At 46.1% G+C, this 20,820-nt stretch overlaps 1 protein-coding gene across 1 annotated transcript in view; it reads left to right on the plus strand.

Annotated features, from left to right (window-relative positions):
- The window catches only part of MGAT4D (MGAT4 family member D), a 393,296-nt gene that overhangs the window by 42,131 nt on the left and 330,345 nt on the right, over window positions 1-20,820 (plus strand). Inside the window, exon 3 of the mRNA XM_030192245.1 lies at window positions 16,980-17,005. Within this exon, the coding sequence (XP_030048105.1) occupies window positions 16,980-17,005 (26 nt within the window). The remainder of the gene's footprint in view (window positions 1-16,979; window positions 17,006-20,820) is intronic.

The following is a 20,820-nucleotide window of genomic DNA, read 5'->3' on the forward strand; positions in this document are numbered from 1 at the left end:
TCAGGAAAGACGACGTGCTTTCTTGGCGCTGAGAGACGAAGTTAAAGCTCTAGGTGGAAGTTTTCTACTGGCATACCCATGCAAATGTCAGATACGATATCTTGATAACAAGTACATTTTTTTTTTAACCTGAACATTTGAAATCATTTATAGATTTGAAAAAATTGAACAAATAGAACTAGCGAGAAGTTGAGATCATGTAATTCACAGTAATATATACGCGATGTAATCTAGGCCATATTCTTTATCAGTTTCTTAGATTAAACTCCTCTTATGTTTCCCCCCCCCCCCTCTAAAAATTTGTGGTCTAAGAAAGAATTGTAATTTTTCTTTTCTAAAAGAAATGTTTTTTTTTTTTAATTTCAGTTGCTTTCTGTTTTTCCTTAACAAGATGTAATGCTTGTAATTGATGGTAAAATTCATACAGAATAAAATAAAAACAAAACAAAAACAAAGTCTTTATTTTGTAGTGTTATACGTCTCCCTGGGTTATTGAAAGGGCCAGATCCTACTCCTTTCTTTTGTTGGTCAGTCTCTTCTCCCGAGCTGCCATGGGGTCCCAATTTTTGAAAGGGAGATTTTAGTACATGCCCTCAGCCCCATCCCGCTCTGCCTTGGCTCCACTCACTCTACCTCATGGCTCCACCATAGTAACATAGTAAATGATGGCAGATGAAGACCTGAAAGTTCCACCCAGTCTGCCCAACAAGATAAACTTATTTTACATAGTATGTGATACTTTATATGTATACCTGAGTTTGATTTGTCCTTGCCTTTCTCAGGGCACAGACCGTAAAAGTCTGCCCAGTACTGTTCTTGTACTAAGTTCTGAAGCTAACATCGAAGCCCCTTAAAATTTACACTCCAGCCCATCCCTATCTATTCAGTCACGATCAGGGCGTAGACCATAGAAGTCTGCCCAGCTCCTGCTTTGTTTCCAATTACCGGCGTTGCCACCCAATCTCCGCTAAGATTCCACGGAACCATTCCTTCTAAACAGGATTCCTTTGTGTTTATCCCACGCATGTTTGAATTTCATTACCGTTTTCATCTCCACCACCTCCCGCGGGAGGGCATTCCACATATCCACCACCCTCTCTGTGAAAAAATACTTCCTGACATTAGTCCTCAGTCTGCCCCCCTTCAACCTCAATTCATGTCCTCTAGTTCTACCTCCTTCCCGTCTCCGGAAAAGGTTTGTTTGCGGATTAATACCTTTCAAATATTTGAATGTCTGTATCATATCACCCCTGTTTCTCCTTTCCTCCAGGGTATACACGTTCAGGTCAGTAAGTCTCTCCTCGTATGTCTTGCAATGCAAATCCCATACCATTTTTGTAACTTTTCTTTGCACCGCTTCCAGTATTTTTACATCTTTAGCAAGATACGGCCTCCAAAACTGAACACAATACTCCAAAGTGGGGCCTCACCAACGACTTGTAGAGGGGCATCAACACCTCCTTTCTTCTGCTGGTTATGCCCCTCCCCAGGGCCGTGCCAACACAGTAAGCGGGGTAAGCACCGCAGGGGGGGTGCCGACCTCTGGAGGGCGCCGCCGCGCCATGCTTACCCTCGCCGCTTACCTGGACAAAAACGGTGCCTATTTTTGCTGCGGACCCACTCCCTTCTCTGGCCTGTCTTCCTCCTTCATCTTTTAGGGGCGTAGCCATGGGCGGGCCTGGGTCCAGCCACTTTCCCTCCAGGCCCGCCCACCCAACATCCCTGTGTTGGTGCTCCTGCCATGACAGTTCCGTTCTGGCGTTCCTCCAACTACTGTGCGATCACTGCGATGTATCGCTCTCCCTCCTCGCCCCCCCCCCCCCCCGCTCTGCAGGCCTTTAAACTTCCAGACCTCCAGCAACGTGCATCAGCGACATGAGCGCTGCCTTTGGCCAGCCCCGGAAGCCTCCTCTGTACAACGTCCCGCCTACGTGGGAAGCTGTACAGAGAAAGCCTCCGGGGCAGGCTAAAGGCAGCTCTTACATAGCTGATGCTGCGTGCCAGTGGAGCTGGAAAGCTTGGAGGCCTGCAGAGCAGGGTAGGGGTGGAGAGAGCTGAACAACCCCCCCCCCCCCCCCCGGATTATCCAGAGCCAAGTCAGAGCACAGACCCCCCCTTCCAAAAGAAAAGACAAAAAACAAGCACAAGTTGCACAACCCTTCCTCACCGCTTCCCACCAAAGGGGTATATAAAACCCGGGAGAGAAGAAACCAGAGACCCCTGAGAAACTCGACAGAAGACAGACAGATAAAAGAGGTGAGAACAGAATGGCCCCCTCCCCACCAGGAACAAGGGGACAGATAGGGCAATGGCAAGGATTAGCAATCAAGTGACCAGTTTCCAGTGGCGTTCCAAGGGATGCTGACACCCGGGGCAGATCACCCATGCGCCCCGCCCCCCCCCCGGGTGCACGCTGCTGGGGGGGGGGGGTGCCGCGCGCCGGTCAGCGTTGTTCATTTCCATGCTCCCTCTGCCCCTGTTCCGGGGCAGAGGGAGCATGGAAACGAACGACGCTGACCGGCACGCGGCATGCACCCAGGGCGGACCGCCCCCACCGCCCTGGTACGCCACTGCCGGTTTCTCTTCTGCTCCAAACTCACTCCCTCTCCTCTTCCCTTAACAGAACTGGGGGAACCAGTACACACCCCAGCTCATGGGTTTAAAGAAAAAGATGCCCCCTCCCCATAGGCTATTCTCCATCTACCAGTCCCTGTCACATGCTCCATCTGTCACCCTGTGTCCTTCTGTCCCTGCACCCCTGTCATTTTCTGTCTCTCTGTCCTCTGACCACATGCAACAGGCTCCTCTCCCCATTGCAGGCAGATAATTCCCCTTCAGTTATTACTTTTGACCCCCCTCCCCAATTACAGCCTCCAGCTGAATTCCAGCCAGTGTTCAGATCAGGCACCATCAGCCTTCACCCCCCCCCTTTATCTTGTCTGGTCACTGCAGAGACATTCCTGTCTGGGGAGTTCTGTAATCATTGACCTTTATTCCAGGCTCTGGATGTCACCATTAAGTGACTCCTGACCCAGGATCCTCCCATCATTTAATGCTTCCTGGGGTCTCAGTGGTGCCTCTTCCCTCTCCCATCAGCTCTGATGAATTTATGTAGAGTCCCAAATCTCACAGACCTTATCTGCCCCTCCCCAGAGAATAATAATCAGGCTGTGTGTCTGTTTTACAGTCATCCCCAAAGTGAAAATCACCCCTACAAGGTGGAGAGGAGAGAGGAGGGACAGCAAAGCCAGACCTCAAGGGAAGGGAAAAGGCGGGTGGACAGTGGAGGAAAAGCAATGTTAGACCGAAGGGGAAGAGGGGGTGGAGAGGCAGAGAGTGATGCCAGACCTCAGAGGAAGGGGGAAGAAGGATGGAAAGAGGAGGGAAAGTGATACCAGGCCACAGGGGAAGGAGAAAAGTAAAATATATAGGAGATACTGAAAAGCAGAAGATGGATAGAGAGAGGAGAGATAAAGATGGAGAGAGGGGGAGATGTTGGAATGCATTATATAAAAAGGACAGAGGGGGCACATGCTGGATGGAAGGGGCAGAGAAAGCGGGCAGACACCAGTGGAAAGGGGGATAGGGCAGACACAGAATGGAAGAGAGTGCAACAGTGGATGGAGGGGGCAGAGAAAGCAGGCAAACACTGCGTAGAAGGGAGAGAGAAAGGGCAGACGCTGGATGGGGCAGAGAAAGTGGGTAAATGGTGGATGGAATGGAGAGAGAGAGAGATAGTGATGCTGAGGGGAGATATAGAGTGAGGCTGTGGGGGGGGGGGGGTGAGAGAGAGACAGGATAATGATGGAAGCGGAGATGGGATGATGCTGGATGGGGAGGAAGATTAATGAGATGATGCTGGATGGGGAGGAAGATTAACGAGATTCTGGATGGGGGATGAGAGGAAGGGTGATGGTGGATGGGATGAGAGAGAGATGCTATTGAGAATGATATATGTGCCCAGTTAGATATCAAAGATTTAATTACTAATTTCGTTAACATGAAAGCACGAAAAGCTAAGTGGTTGTAAACCCTCTATTTGTTCAGCAATCCCACAAAGATGCACTCCATCTTTCAGCTCCTATTTCCTTTGCATCTTGTGCCACACGGGGGGGGGGGGGGGGAACTGATAGTCTGCAGGGGGCGCCAGAGACCCTAGGCACGGCCCTGCCCCTCCCTAAGCAGCCTAGCATCATTCTGGCCACGGCCGTCGCCTTGTTTCTTCACCTTCAGATCCTCTGACACCAACACCCAAAGGTCTCTCTCCTGAGTCGAGCTTACTAATCTCTCCCCTCCTATCCGGTATCTCTATTTTGGGTTTCCGCACCCCAACTGCATCACTCTACACTTCTTGGCATTAAATTTTAACTATGAATTAGAAATACTCTGGGGATTGTGTTGACCGGTTTCTTCTGGTATTGTAAAATATAACACTATAGAAACCTCCCAAATTTAATACATAAACTAATGAATCATGTGCTTTATGAAGTGGTGTGTAATAATATTTAGTTGTGCTCAGATTGCCATGCATGTAGCTCAGCCATAAAATAGCACATAACATGCCACTGGGATCCACCATCACAGCACTACTACTACTTAGCATTTCTATAGCGCTGCCAGGGTTACGCAGCGCTGTACAAGTTTAACATGGGGAAGGACAGTCCCTGCTCAAGAGAGCTTACAATCTAAAGGTTACAAACTATGTAGTTAGTGTAAGTATCATGAATAGAGAAGGTGGTTAGGTGCCAAAAGCAAGGGAGAAGAGATGGGCTTTGAGTAAGGACTTGAAAATGGGCAGGGAGGGCGCATGGTGTACGGGCTCGGGAAGTCTGTTCCAGGCATAAGGTGATGCGAGGCAGAAGGGGCGGAGTCTGGAGTTAGCGGTGGTGGAGAAGGGTACAGACAGGAGTGATTTGTCCTGAGAGTGGAGGTTACGGGTGGGAACATACGGGGAGAGGAGGGTAGAGAGGTAATGGGGGGCTGCAGATTGAGTGCACTTGAAGGTCAATAGGAGGAGCTTGAACTGTATACGGTAGCGGACCGGGAGCCAGTGAAGCGACTTGAGGAGAGGGGTGATATGAGAGTATCGGTTCACGCGGTAGATAAGACGTGCGGCGGAATTTTGGACAGATTGAAGGGGGGATAGATGGCTAAGCAGGAGGCCAGCGAGAAGAAGGTTGCAATAGTCAAGACGAGAGGTAATGAGCGAGTGCACGAGGGTTCACGTGGTCTGTTCAGAGAGGAATGGGCGAATTTTGCTAATATTATAGAGGAAGAAGCGACAGGTCTTAGCTGTCTGCTGGATATGGGCAGAGAAGGAGAGGGAGGAGTCGAAGATGACTCCGAGATTGCGGGCTGAGGGGACGGGGAGGATGAGGTCGTTGTCAACAGAGACGGAAAGTGGGGGAAGAGGGGAAGAGGGTTTGGGTGTGAAGACAAGGAGCTCAGTCTTTGCCATGTTCAGTTTCAGATGCCGGTTGGACATCCAGGCAGCGATGTCTGAAAGGCAGGCCAAAACTTTGGCCTGGGTTTCGACCGTGAGGTCAGGAGTGGAGAGATAAAGCTGGGTGTCATCAGCATAGAGATGGTACTGGAAACCATGTGATGAGATCAGCGAGCCCAGGGAAGAGGTGTAGATCGAGAAAAGAAGCGGTCCAAGGACAGATCCTTGAGGAACCCCAACAGAGAGCGGGATGGGGGTGGAAGAAGAGCCATTAGAAAATACTCTGAAGGTGCGTTGGTAAAGATACGAAGAGAACCAGGAGAGGACGGAGCCCTGGAACCCGAATGAGGACAGTGTGTCAAGAAGTAAATTATGATTGACGGTGTCAAAGGCGGCAGATAGGTCGAGGAGGATGAGGATGGAATAGTGACCTTTGGATTTGGCAAGGAACAGGTCATTGCAGACTTTAGAGAGTGCAGTTTCTGTCGAGTGAAGTGGGCGAAAGCCGGATTGAAGCGGATCGAGGACGGCCTGAGAGGAGAGAAAATCAAGGCAGCGGCTGTGGACAGCGCGTTCAAGTAGTTTGGAGAGAAAGGGTAGAAGAGAGATGGGGCGGTAGTTGGAGGGACAGGTGGGGGTCAAGTGATGGTTTTTTGAGAAGTGGTGTGACTACAGCGTGCTTGAAGGTGTCAGGGACAGTAGCGGTGGAGAGAGAGAGGTTGAGGATGTGACAGATTGAGGGGTTAACTGTAGGAGAGATGCTGTTAAGCAGATTGGTGGGAATGGGATCAGAGGAACAGGTGGTGCACTTAGAGGAAGAAAGAAGGCGAGCGGTTTCCTCTTCAGTGATCTCAGGGAAGGAGGAGAAGGAGGCCAGGTTAGGTTGGTGGAGGGAGTTTGTTAAGAAGTCACTGGGAGGCGAAGGCTTGGAAGTGAATTCAAGGTTTATCTTCTGCACTTTATCATGGAAGTAGTCAGCTAGTGTTTGAGGAGAGAGTGAGGGGGGGGGGTGGGAGCGGAGGGCACTTTAAGTAGGGAGTTGAGGGTGGCGAAGAGGCGACGAGGGTTGGAGCCAAGAGAATTGGTTAGTTGAGAATAATATTCCTGTTTGGCAAGGAATAGGGAGGACTGGAAGGAGGATAGCATGAATTTGTAATGGGTGAAGTCAGACAGGGTGCGAGATTGCCTCCAGAGTCGTTCAGCAGATCGGGTGCAGGAGCGAAGGTAACGGATGCAAGGGGTTAACCAGGGCTGAGGATTAATGCGCTTAGTGGGGCGAGAGACAGATGGTGCTAGGGTATCCAGAGCAGTGGAGAGAATTTCATTGTAGGTAGAGACAGCCGTGTCGACAGATTCAGAAGACGAGATGGAAGGGAAGAGATTGGAGATGTGAGAGGATAGGGTAGGGGGTCGACGGCTTGGAGATTCCTGAAGGCAGTGGTTATAGTTGGGCGAGGGGGAGGGTGATGAAGTGTGAGGGTGATTAGGTGATGATCAGAGATAGGAAGGACTGAGGTGCAGAAATTGGAAGGAGAGCAGGAAGAGAAGAGAACGAGGTCGAGACAATGGCCATTACGGTGAGTAGGGGTGGTAGAGCATAGTCGGAGGTTAAAGGAGGATGTCAGAGTGAGGAATTTAGAAGTGTAGGAGTTGGATGGGTTGTCAACGTGAATATTAAAATCACCAAGAATGAGGGATGGAGATGAGGGATCAAGAAAGACGGTGAGCCAAGCGTCGAAGTCAGTAAGGAAGGAAGAGAGGGGCTTATCGGGGGGGCAGTAGATGACTGCAACTCTGAGTGGTGTCGGGTAGAATAGCCGGATGGCATGAGTTTCGAAGGATGAGAAGCAGTGAGACTGTGGCAGGAGAAGGGGTTGGAAACTACAAGAGGGTGAAAGAAGAAACCCAACGCCCCCCCCCCCCGCGTGCATCTGTGCGGGGAGTGTGGGAGAAAAGATATCCTCCATGGCATAGGGCTGCGATTGAGGCAGTGTCGTTAGGGGTTAGCCAAGTTTCAGTTAAAGCGAGCAGTTGAAGGGAACGGGAAATGAATAAATCGTGGGTGGAGAGTTTGTTGCATACTGAGTGGCCATTCCATAGGGCACATGAGAAGGGGAGGGGAGCGGGGGGGAGAAGGGGAACAGAGATGAGATTGGAGGTATTCTGGGATCGGTTACGTGGATATGGAGAGGAGAGGTGAGGGGGACCTGGATTGGGATTGATGTCTCCTGCGGAAAGGAGGAGAAGGAGTAAGAGAGTGCGGAGGAGGGTGGGGGAGGAGGGTCGACGAAGACGGGATGTGTTAAGGAGGAATGGGGAAGGGTTAATGGTGGGGAGGAAGTGTAGAAGGTTGAGAGCTAGGAGTGATGAGGGGGGCAGGAGAGCTGGGGAGGTGGTGGGTGGCGGGGGGAGGTAGGGTAGGGGAGTAATGAGCAGGACGGGAAGGGACAAGGGTGGGCAATGAGTTCCTGAGGTAGACAGTGGAAGGGGAGGGGGGAAGAGGTTAGGAAGGGACAGGGCGATGAAGAGAATGTGTATAGGGGCCATATATAGGGCTAAGGTGGATGCGGGAAGATGTGAAGTGGCTAAGGTGATAGGAGTAGAGGTAGTACACCACCGACAAAACGAGGAAAACAACAAACCCAAATACCGAAGAAATAGACAACTAATGAAAATAAACACGTCACACCCCACTTTGGAACCATATCACTCAATCCAACTAGGATACATCAATGCAAGATCAGCAGTAAGCAACTCAGCAGACTTACTAGACTGGATCATCACAGACAAATTAGACCTCCTATTCATCACAGAAACCTGGTTCCATACTCCCACAGACCCCGCAATCCTCCAAACGTGCCCACCAAAATACAAAATCACGAACTGGACAAGAAATGGAAAAAAAAGAGGAGGCGGAATAGCTATCATATACAAACCTGAATTCACTATCACAATCACGGGCGAATCCACCTCACCACAACTTGAAATTGCATCGACTAGAATCAACCATCCAAGCCTAATAGGACACCTCAACACAATCCTATTCTACAGGCCACCAGGAAAATGGCAAGACGCCCAAACACAACTCTTGGATTTCATCTCGAATTCCTGCGTATCAGCCTCAAATATCCTCATACTAGGCGACATCAACCTACACCTAGAAGATGACACCTTACCAAGTACACGAGAATTCAAAGAATTCCTAAAACTCTGGGATCTGCAAACACCCAACATACAACCAACTCACGAAAAAGGACACACACTAGATATCATAACGAATAGATTCGAACCGGACTCAACTATCATACTCGCTAATACAAGATGGACACCAACACTATGGTCAGACCACCATAGTGCAAATGTCACTCTCTGCTGGTGAAAAACACAACTAAACACACAAATAATAAACATGAGCGAACAACCTACACAACGAGAGGGAAAATAGACCCCTCAACATTCTGGCAACAGATCTACCAGAACGAATGGACTACAAACACTGACACCATCCAATTCCTCCAAGAATGGGATGACATAAGCACAACAACATTAGACAAAATCGCCCCAGTCCAAACCAGAACAACACACAGGAAAAATGCAAATCCATGGTTCACCGAAGAGCTGAAAAAACTAAAAACACAAGTCAGGAGACTAGAACGAGCCTGGAACAAAAAGAGAGACGAACAAACACTAAACGACTGGAAACTACTTCGGAGAAAATACAAATATACCATAAAACAGACAAAAAGACTACACTACAAAACATTAATAGGACCAAACTACAAAGACACACACAAACTCTTCAACCTCGTGAACAAACTGTTAGACACCTCACCAGTTACAACCAACGACAAAGATACACCAAGTGTCGACAACCTAGCGACATACTTCAAGGAGAAAATTATACTACTACGACACAAGATACCCACCAGCCCTACAGAATACACCACTCTTCTAGACTGCCTAGATCCAGAAGAAGGAATATTCCCAGCAGACAGAACCTGGACCGAATTTGAACAACTGCCAGAAGACCTCATCTCTAAAACTCTCAAAAGATATGCTAAATCCAACTGCAAACTAGACATATGTCCAAACAGCCTCATGAAATCTGCTCCCCAGAAATTCATAATAGACCTAACAAACCACATAAACTACATGCTACAAAATGGACTCTTCCCAAAAGAAAAAGGAAAAATCTTGCTCACCCCTATTCCTAAAGATACAAAAAAAACACGAGCGAAATAACCAACTACAGGCCAATAGCATCTATACCACTAATAACCAAGATAACTGAAGGTATGGTAACTAAACAACTCACAAACTATCTAGATAAACACTCAATACTGCATGACGCCCAATCAGGATTCCGATCGAATCATAGCACAGAAACAGTATTAATCACCCTTATGACCAAATTCAAACAAATCATCGCAACTGGCAACAATATACTCCTCCTACAATTTGACGTCAAGCGCCTTCGACATGGTAGACCATGGAATCCTGTTACACATACTCGAACATTTTGGCATAGGAGGAAATGTCCTGAACTGGTTCAAGGGGTTCCTAACCCTACGTTCGTATCAAGTCACATCTAATTCAACCACGTCCAAGGCATGGACACCTGAATGTGGAGTCCCACAAGGATCACCTCTTTCACCAACTATTTTCAACCTAATGATGATCCCGTTAGCAAAACTCTTATCAAACCATAACCTCAACCCGTATATATACGCAGATGATGTAACAATATACATCCCATTCAAACAAGACACCAAAGAAATCTCCAACGAAATCAATCAAAGTCTACACGTCATGAACACATGGGCAGACGCATTCCGCCTGAAATTAAACGCAGAAAAAACCCGATGCCCGATACTCACCTCCCAATACAACACAAATGAATTCAACGCTATAAACACACCAAACCTAAACCTCCCAGTCTCAGAAACGCTAAAAATCCTTGGAGTCACTATCGACCGCCACCTAACACTCGAAACCCACGCAAACAATACAACCAAGAAGATGTTCTACGGCATGTGGAAATTGAAAAGGATAAGACCATTCTTTCCAATATTCGTCTTCCGCAGCCTAGTGCAATCCCTCGTCCTCAGCCACCTGGATTACTGCAACTCACTATACGCGGGCTGCAAAGAGCAAATAATGAGGAAACTTCAAACAGCCCAGAACACAGCAGCCAGGCTCATCCTCGGAAAACCAAGATACGAAAGGGCGAAACCACTACGAGAGAAATTGCATTGGCTTCCACTTAAGGAACACGTTACTTTTAAAGTTTGCACACTAGTCCATAAGATCATCTACGGCGAAGCCCCAGCGTATATGTCTGATTTAATAGACCTACCACCCAGAAACGCTAAAAGGTCATCCCGAACATACCTCAACCTCCACTTCCCCACTTGCAAGGGCCTGAAATACAAGACGCTACACGCGTCAACCTTTTCCCACATGAGCACGCAGGCTTGGAATACACTGCCACGCAACCTAAGAATGATTAACGAACAAGCTTCCTTCCGAAAACCACTGAAGACTTACCTGTTTGAACAAACCTACGGAAAGAACCAAAACACATAGAGTCCATACTCACTGTTCATCAATGCAACATACATCCACTTCAGATCCCTCATCCCGTAATCAATTGTCCCACTGTCTCCTCCCAATGTTTCTATGTTGATGTCCCATTGTTATAATCCCTATGACAATCGAATGTCTCGCACAACTCTGCACAATGTATTCCATATCCAATTTGTTACAAATGTATTTCTACTATTCATATCTTATTGTAAGCCACACTGAGCCCGCAAAAAGGTGGGAAAATGTGGGATACAAATGCAATAAATAAATAAATAAATAGTAGTAGTAGTAGGAAGGCAGGAAGGCTAGGACTGGGACAGCAGGCAACAGCTAAGGCATAGGGAGTGATAGTGTCTAAAGGAATTAGGTGATAGTGTCAAAAGGAATTAAATCAGCAGTGAAGATAGAGTAAGGAATTCAAACAACAGTTAAAGTAGGTTATCAATATGCATCAGAAGTCGAGGTAACAACTTGAGGATATAAACATTAGCATTAAAGCAGTTCAATCAACAATTGAAGTAGATTACAGTGAGATGCAGCTAAGCCTAAATGCTAGCAATATTGCAGATTGTAGAGCAGCAATTAATAAAGCAAATAAAATGCTAAGTGATAGCAATATTGCAGGTTGTGGAGCGGCAATTAATAAAGCAATAAAAAGAGGGTTAGCAGTGAGGTGCAATTTAAGCCTCAAAGTCTACAAAAATTGCAGAATTAAATCAGCAATAGGTAGTAGAATTTCAGCATGATACAGAGCAGTAGGATTTTAGGTAGCGACTTGAGTCAATGAAGCATATAAAATTAAAGGAGATCAAACAGTCTAATGTAAGTTCCAAAGCGCTACATAGTAGCAGTAGAGGGTAAAGCCATGGTGGAAGGCAGCAATAGAATAAGCAGCTAGGGTGAGATCAAGACGTTGCAGGGGAGACTGGAACAGCGAGAGTTAAAACTAGGCAGTTTCGGGTTGCAGGACACTCGTCAGTGGAGATTCCATGGTGCTAGGCATGTCTCAGTAAGTGTTCCCTCCGATAAAGAAGGAGATATTCCACCTCCTTGACTGTGAGTGGACCAGTTTGCGGAAGGGGAGACTCCACGCGGGCAACGGTGTGTGGAACGTAGCTCCTTCTAGAGGAGGTGTTCCACCTCTCAGGACACAGATGGGGGGCAACGGGCAGGCCTCCCACGTAGCTTACCGTTGCGATGGCGTCTCGATCACCGCTCCTTCCGGGCACAGATGGGGGCAACGAGCGACAGGCAGACCCTCCCACGTGGCTTACTGTTGCGATGGCGTCTCGATCACCGCTCCTTCCGGAGGAGGTATTCCACCTCCCCGTGAGTGGTGAGTGGATGTCGGTCGTCGCTCTCGTGGGATATAGGCCCAACAGAGGAGATATTCCACCTCCTTGCGAGCGGTGAGCCCAGCACTGAGTGTGTGATCTCGGATGGGCGGCGGGGTGGGTCTCAGTCTAGCTCTCCTGTTCTCGCTGGCAAAAACACGAGCGTTGATCGTTTGATCTGTAATCCACCGCGTTCGGTACTCCTCGTTTAGAAGCGGGCAAGATGTCCGTTTCGCGAGCAGAAGGGCAGCAGGGCGGCGGGGAAGGGCCTTCACGTGGAACTCCGGTATCATTTAATAAAGTCGATCGTGGATCGGGACCGTCTAGAGGAGGTAGATCGGTTTGGTTGACACGTCCAACTGTGCAAACATTACACATCCATGCTGCAGTGCAATGTGACATTGCCTACCACATGCACCTGGATTGGATTGGCCACTGTTGGAAACAGGATACTGGGCTTGATGGACCTTCAGTCTGTCCCAGTATGGCACACTTACATACTTATGTACTTGTATGAATATGGTGAGCACAACCGTCCCTGCTTACCAATTAAAGAAAGCCAATCAAAGATGGTAGTACTTAGCTTTTATGAGTTGTTGTATATCTTAAGCTGTGTCTTGGTGTTCCCGTGGACCATTAGGCTGCTAGTCCGCTGGCATCATCAATTTCTTTTTTCTACTTTGCTCGTGCTCGTGTTCATATTTTGTGTAACAAACAATCTTTCACGTTCCCAACGTGCTGCATGTTTCGCCAAATCGGCGTCTTCAGGAGAACGATTCAGAAAAACAAAGATAGGAGGGAAACAGTCCACAGTCCCATCAAGTTCGGAAAAACCTTGCATCAAAACTGAAATGCCAGATGAAGCACACGAGGCGAGCTAGTGACTTGGAGGTGTTTTAAGAAAAATATTCCTCTGACGCAGCCATTTATTGGCGAAACAGGGCTTCCCTGTCGGAAGTTGAAGATAATGCAGAAGTGGACTAAGAAGCTGCATTAATTCGTGGAAGATTTTCACGCTTTTTTCACTATCCAAGATAAGTAACGTCTTTTCGTTACATTGTATTCAGCATTACTGTCTTTATCTTTGAGTGTTTGAAAAGGTGCTATGGCATATACAGCATGAAAATAATTCAGGTGGAGTTTTTTAAAGACTTATGATTAATGAGGTGCCCTCTCTAACTAAAAGGTGTGTCCTTTAAAAAGAGGAGTTTCCGGTTACACGGAGGTCTTTTTTCTCCACGATCTTTCATGGTTGAGAGTCCGTATTCACCTTTAAACACTTTAACAGTTGTAGAATTTTTGAATATAGTGGGGATTATATTCTACATATTCTAAGATTTACGGTAATTAAAATCACCCATTATTATTGCGTTGCCTAATTTATTTGCCTCACTAATTTCCTTTAACATGACTGCGTCCATCTGCTCATCCTGGTAGGGATCATTAAACAGTATTGGTGATATTGGGGATCCCTGTGGAGCCCCACATTCCAGGTTCCAAGAAGCTGATATCTGGTTCGACATCTTTACAATGAAGGATCTGGTTCTTAGGAATCTGTTGAACCATCCTGTGCCACACATATTCCTATGTAGTTGAATAGGATCATTAGTGTTGTGTGGTCTACTCGGTCAAACGTGCTTGACATGTCGAATTGTAGTAGTAGAATATTCTGTCCTTGGCATATTAGGCTTCTGAACTTCATTATTAGTTGTGAAATATTGAGAATTGTGTTAGGTGTTCCATTAGTTGCTGTGCTATTAGTCCCTCCATTGTTTTGGTCATTAATGTTGTTTAAGCCATTGTGGTATTGTTGATCTTTCTGGATGTGTTTTTGGGGATTAGTGTGAGAACAATGTTACCTTTGTCTGTTGGGAATTGACCTTTTTAAAACATGTATGCGATATCCTGTCTACCACGGTTTGGGTGTTATTTGTTTCGCAGTCTTGTAAGAAGTCTAGTATAGATGTTTGTGGTTTTTTTTAGGTCTGATCTTGTCTTCGTTATATAGTGCTCAAAGTATTGTGCGAGTTCATCTGCTGTGGAAGGTGTTTCTGTTGCTGCTAGTACATCTTGGGTGTTTGTTAGGTTATACATCATTTCGAATATTTTTTTTGTGTTGGTCTGTTCTAGGTTGACATATGTGCTGTAATAGTTTGCTTTGGCTTTCTTTATGTTGTGTGTGTATGTTCTTACGGCTTTTCTCCATGAGGTTTTGTTTGTGTCAGTTTTGGTTTTGGCCCATCTTCTTTCAAGTTTTCTGCATAGCTTTTTTTTTATTTGTAATAGTTTTTCATTGAACTAGGGTCATGGTTGTTTTTTACTTCTTGTTTTTGTTTTAAGTGGAACTATTTAGTTTAGTATATTTTCGTTTGTTTCATCCCATTTTCTTATGAAGTGGATGTCCTTGGGTGTTATGTTGATGTATTCCTTCGTTGCTTTTGTCCAGAAGATTTGATTGTCCACCTTCCCTCTGGTTGTGTATGTGCATGGCATTCTGTTTTCTCTATTCTTGTTTTCTTTCCATAGTAGCGTGAAAGTGAGCTTGCTGTGGTCTGTCCATGGTACTTCTTCCCATTTGTGGTTTGTTGAGAATCTATGCTCTAGTATGTCTGTGTGGCCTTTTGTGTGAGTTGAGGTGTCTTGAATTGTTTTGAAATTCCATTGGTTTATGAAGTTCATTAGAGTTTTTGTGTTTGGTGTTGTTTTGTTTTTCAAGGTGCGGGTTGATGTCTCCTATAAGTAGGATATTTGGTTGGTTTATGAATATGTTCAATACAAAGTCCATGAAGTAATCTTGAGCGTTTGACCAGCTTCCTAGGGGGGAGGGGGCGATAGAACAGTATGATGCATATTTTATCAGCTAGTTTTGTGTCTCTGATTTTGCATGCCAGAATTTCAACTGCTGAGGTTATGTTTTTAACGACGGGCTCTGCCTTAAAGCAAGATTTATATATTATTGCAATCCGCCTCCCTTCTTTCTGGCTGTATTAATGTGTATTGTTTTGTATCTCGGTGGGCAGAGGTTTTTTAGTACTGGGTCGTCTTCGAGGTGTAGCCATATTTCCTTTGAGTAGTTGTCCTAGTTGTTCAGTTTCTATCCAGTCTCTGAGTAATGTTGTCTTGTTTACTGCCAATCTTGCATTTATGTATCCTATTGGTATTGGGATGTATTTGTTGTATTTATTGTCTGTGTGGTCTCTCAGTTTTGGGATTGAGGTCTTGTTGATTATAGTTCCGATTTAGCTTGGTGTTGTTGGTTGCTGGTTTGGTCTTTGTTTTGTTGTGGTGGGTATGATTAGGCTGTTCTAATTATTCGGGGAGAATGACTGGAAGGAGCAGCCTAATTTTTCAGTCAAGTGATCCTCTTACAAAGAGCTGCGATAAGAATTGGCCTTTGTGCACCCTTATCTAGATCTTTCCTTTGTGCTGTCATTTTTACTGCAGCAGGTAAAAATGATTTTTTTCTATTATTTTCCTTAATGGCAGTGGGCTAATGTTACCATTAGTGTACAGCCATTTAAAACATTTACCATGTGAGCACTTTCCACCTAAGGTCTCCTGTCCTAACCAGTTGGCAGGAACGCCTATTCCTGCCCTTGCCTCCCTCAAAAAATCCCAGAAAATAAAATGCGATTATTATGCGCAGGTGCCAAAACTAAAGCTTGAGGCTTCAGCGCCTAATGGAGTTTGGTAAACAGATCCCTAAATATTTGATTACTTTTATTGAGGGAGGGGTATGGAGATCGTGTTGTTCATGATAAATTTAAGTTAAATATCAAAATGCCTATACAAAATAGATCTTTTGCTGACGAAATGAAAAGAATTGAGAATTTCACTAACGAAAACAGGTCTTCACAAAATGTTACCTAGAGTTGCACTTTTTTCCCCCCAGTCTATAATCTGTAATCCACAGTGCAGCCGTGCTCACTGAAATCCTTCATGAAGCCGTTATTGAGTCCTTATCGGGAACGCATTTCAAATCGGATCCGTTGTAGCACCAGTGAAGACAGAGAGTTCCACGTTTTGAATCCTCTCCGGCGTCGCGCGCGGGCAGGTGTGAGCCGGGATTATCCTAGAGGGAGGCGGGGAAGCGTGCGAGAGGGCTGGCTGCTGGGCGTTTTCATTCCTCCGCGCGCGGGCAGGTGTGAGCCGGGATTATCCTAGAGGGAGGCGGGGAAGCGTGCGAGAGGGCTGGCTGCTGGGCGTTGTCATTCCTCCGCGCGCCGGCAGGTGTGAGCCGGAATTATCCTAGAGGGAGGCGCGAGGCGGGGAAGCGTGCGAGAGGGCTGGCTGGGCGTTTTCCTTCCTCCGCGCGCTGGCAGGTGTGAGCCGGGATTATCCTAGAGGGAGGCGGGGAAGCGTGCGAGAGGGCTGGCTGGGCGTTTTCCTTCCTCCGCGCGCGGGCGAGCGCTTTGTAGTTAGAAACAGCTGCAGCCGCACGAGGTGGGGTGCTTAGTTCTGTGCGCGGCGGAGCCAAAGGAAGATTCGGGGTGCACGAGCGGAGCCGTCGCCACTCTCTGCCGCCTCCCTTCCGCGCTTGGCTGTGAGATGAGGTTCCGGAATGGCAGCGCGCTAGTAGTACTCTTGTGGCTGGCCGCCTTGTTCTCGCTATCCAGGTACGGTGCCTGGGTGAAAGAGCGAGGTAAGTCCGGGCGCCTTCTGTGAATAGGAGTTTGGTACTTTATCCAGAGAGGGACAACAGTAAACACCACCAGCATTCTGGAATGACACATTGTGCATAGTGACTTTAATAATACGTTTCCTTTCCCCCTTTTGGCAGCATAAAGTTTCCCGATTCTGATGGGGAATGGGTTTTGGTTGTCTGAACCCTTTCCCCAGTTCTTTTAACTTGGTGCAGCTGAGGGGTGCCTGCTGCTTCCTGGATCTGCTTATTTAATTCATTAGCTTGAATGATCTGAGGTCAGAAAATGCAGGTGCGAGGATGCAGATGTTGGTAGCTCTACTCATATGTAGAAAACGTTCGCAACAATGTCATTGCTATGTGATCAGCTCTAATTTGGTAGTGTGCTGGAAAACCCTTTAATAAGCTTTCCAAGCACTACTAACTTCTTTATAAGAAACGGGTAATGCATCTCGTATGAGAGAAATGTAACACGCTTGTTTGTGGGAATTCTGTGCAACATGTGGAGTGTGTGATTATTCTTGTAGTCTTTGATTCTTCAAGTCAGCAGTTAAAATAATAATTAAAAAAAAGTCCCATCCAGGTGCAATGTATCTAAGTTGTAAATAGTGGCCAGTTGTTGTTCCTTGTTTTCCATGTATTGTATAGTCTTCCTCTTCGTTCTCCCAGGACATTGCTATTATGCCCTTCAAGGTGCTTTTATAAAAGCTGCCTTTTGTTGTTTCCTATCCTGTTCTGCAGGCCAATCTCTATAATACTTAAATTACTCCTTTTATGCTCAGCAAAATTGGTAGGTTGACCTTTGTAAGTGCAGAAAAGCAGCAAATATGCAAACAGTAGCACCTGATCGTGCTCAGCTCGGTCTTGTTTCTGAACCTGCTGCTTTTGCTTCTCTCTCTTGTTGCATTATAGTTAAGATTGAAGTGTAAAATAACTGTTTTCTGACTTCTTAATTTAGCAGTTCTAAATCTTTTCTTAATTCATAGCTTGATTCTGTTTTTCCTAATTCTCCTACTCCTTTTCCTCTGTTAACTTCTGCAGCCTTTTCTGAAAACAACCTGTTAGCAAAACTTTTTTTTTTTTTTTGTTTAGTGATTGAGTATAATTCAGTTGGCTTACAAATATTTACCCAGTTAACTTTGGAATTTTTTTTGGAATGTTTCCCTATATATATATATATACTAGTAAAAAAGGCCCGTTTCCGAAACCAATGAAACGGGCGCTAGCATGTGGCTTTTTTTTTTGTGTGTATGTGTCACAGAGTTATTTTGTGTGTGTGTGTGTGAGGGTGCGGTGTGTGTGTGCAGGTTGTTGCTGTGTTTTGTTTTGTTTTTTGCTTGGGGGTTGGGGGATGTGCTGTGCTGTCCTTGGTCGCTGTTTGCTGCTGGCTGGGTCGCGGGTAATCCTTCCAGCTGGGCCGCAGCTTGTCCTGTTCGCCCATGTCCCAGATGGTGACGGGCACGTTGTTTTCCGGCTCCTCTGACTCCATGTCAAGCGATCCCAAATATAGTCTGTGCTATAGGCCCTCTGGCACTCTTCAGTACTGGCATTAGGCATTTAAAAATCCCCCCCCCCCCCCCCGGTCTATTTTTGCACATACCCACAGCAGGAATATTCTTCTCTCGTTCCAGCGGTGGTTCTGTGCTCTCCGTGCTGCACAGATAATGAGCCATTCTGCTGGGGAATGCTCCTCCCTTATTGTCACGTAGTTTCCTCTGATTGGTCCGTCTTACGTTGCCTAGTGTTGCCTGGGAACGGTGTTGTGATGGTCCTTTGTGTTTCAGAATGTTGAGGGTGTTTTTTCTGATTGGTCCGTCATGCGAGGGCGGGGCAGAGAGACATGGTCAGTATTGTGGCTTCACCACCATGAATCCATGAACCCTTCAGGGAGTGACTGAGTGACTTCAGAATGTTGTCTTCAGAATGTTGAGGGTGAGTTTTATTATAGTAGAAGATATATATACTAGTAAAAAAGGCCCGTTTCGAAAACAAATGAAACGGCCGCTAGCATGTAGTTTGTTTTTCTGTTATTTTTGTCTTTTGATATTAAGGGATATAAGTGTTTTTAAAAAAGACAACAATTTTTTTTTGTTAAAAGTTGTATTTGTATTGTAATTCTTTGTAACATTTTTAACATTTCATTCTAAACAATATGTTTTGTTACAGTCAGCAAGAGGTGCCTCATAGTGTTTGAGTGACATGCTGTTTGTTGTTGAAAGTAGGTGCTGCCATTTGCTTTGGCTTCTTGAGCTGTAGCATTGCTGTAGTGAAGAAACTAAAATGAAACAATGAAAGAAACCATCTATGTCCATTAGTCACATAAAAATTACCAATCAACTCCCATATTGAACATGTTTAATGCTATTGTAATTGCATTGTACATATAAGATAGTGTCCTTTGAAATTGTCATGGAATAATTGAAATGGTTAATATTTTATTTCTGTAAAAAATATATCCCCATGGTATGGTTATGATTTCTAAAGGGTTTTTATTTGTACACATACATAGTTGTGCACACATGCATTTTGTCATAACCAGAGTGAAAAGGAAACGCATCCCACTGTGTAGGTCGGGGTGTTTGACAAAATGGCCGCCAAAAACAGGATATTGTCCTTTGAATTGCTCACAGAAATGATTTTTTGTAATGTATGTAGAAAACCTATCCCCACAGTTGTTGTGTTTTGTAATGTTATTATTGTTAACAGATTTATAGTTTAGCAGACATCCATTTGTTTCAGTACTGGTAGTGGTGCTGAAAATGGCTGCCTATAAGAGCGTTGAAAGTAGCATGGAAATGGTGGGGGAAATAATAGCGAAGCAGCAAAGGTGTAGAAACAGAAATGAATCGCGGTAGAGACGTGCAAGCAGATGAGCAGCTACTAAAGTAGTGTGTAAAGGTTCGGTTGTTGTGGTCGGTGGGCATTCTAGCAGTGGAATGGTTATAACACGGTGAAACGTATTGTGAAATTGGCGGGGGAAATAACGGAGAAGCAGCAAAGAGGAAGGAAGTGAATGAAATGAATGAGTGCAGATGAGTAGAAGCAGAGGGGGAATTGCGGACACAGAAAGCAGCAAGAAGTCGGTAATAAGTTTTTGTAAGTTTTGAAAAGTAAGTCCGTCTTACCTTTGTTGCAAGAAACTTAAGTAAAGCAATGTTGTCTTCCCAGCGTTGTTCATCTCATGTTACCCAGAGAAGGAGTGACCCCTTTCGCGTGTAATGCTCCTCCTTTCTTGTGTAGCAGTTGGCTGTGATAGGTCCATCATCCGTCCTTGCATTCCGTTGCCTGACAACGATGGAGGCGCAGGCAATGAGTGACCCCTTCTCGTGTGAGGCACCCCCCTTCTTCTTTTTGAGTTGTTTGATAGGTGCATGAGGCGTGATTGCATTCCGTTGCCTGGCAACGGTGCAGTCGTAGAAAATGACTCCTCCCGACTGACGCCTTTGCCTCAGACGCTCCTCCCTTCTTCTATTTGAGTTCCCTATTGGTGTGACGTTCATCCGTGTGTGTTGCAGCTGTGCTGCTCCTCCAGGTCAGGGCGGGGCAGAGATGTACTGTGCTTAAAAGTGGTTACAGAGCTTCGAACATACGAACTATTGAAGCCTCAGAGTGTGGTTCAGAACGTTCAGGGTGCTTTTTAGTCCAGTTGGGGCGTGGCGTAGGTCGCAGATGGGGCGTGGCTGAGGGCGGTGGTGAGTAGTCCGAATAGCCTTCCCTACCAGGAGGACTACAGCAGTTCAGGGCTTCACTGCCACAGTTGGAGGGAGCTTCAGAACGTTCAAGGTGGGATTTATTTATAGAGTGCCAAATTCTTG

Source organism: Microcaecilia unicolor, chromosome 2 (assembly GCF_901765095.1).
Source record: "Microcaecilia unicolor chromosome 2, aMicUni1.1, whole genome shotgun sequence".
NCBI lineage: Eukaryota > Metazoa > Chordata > Amphibia > Gymnophiona > Siphonopidae > Microcaecilia > Microcaecilia unicolor.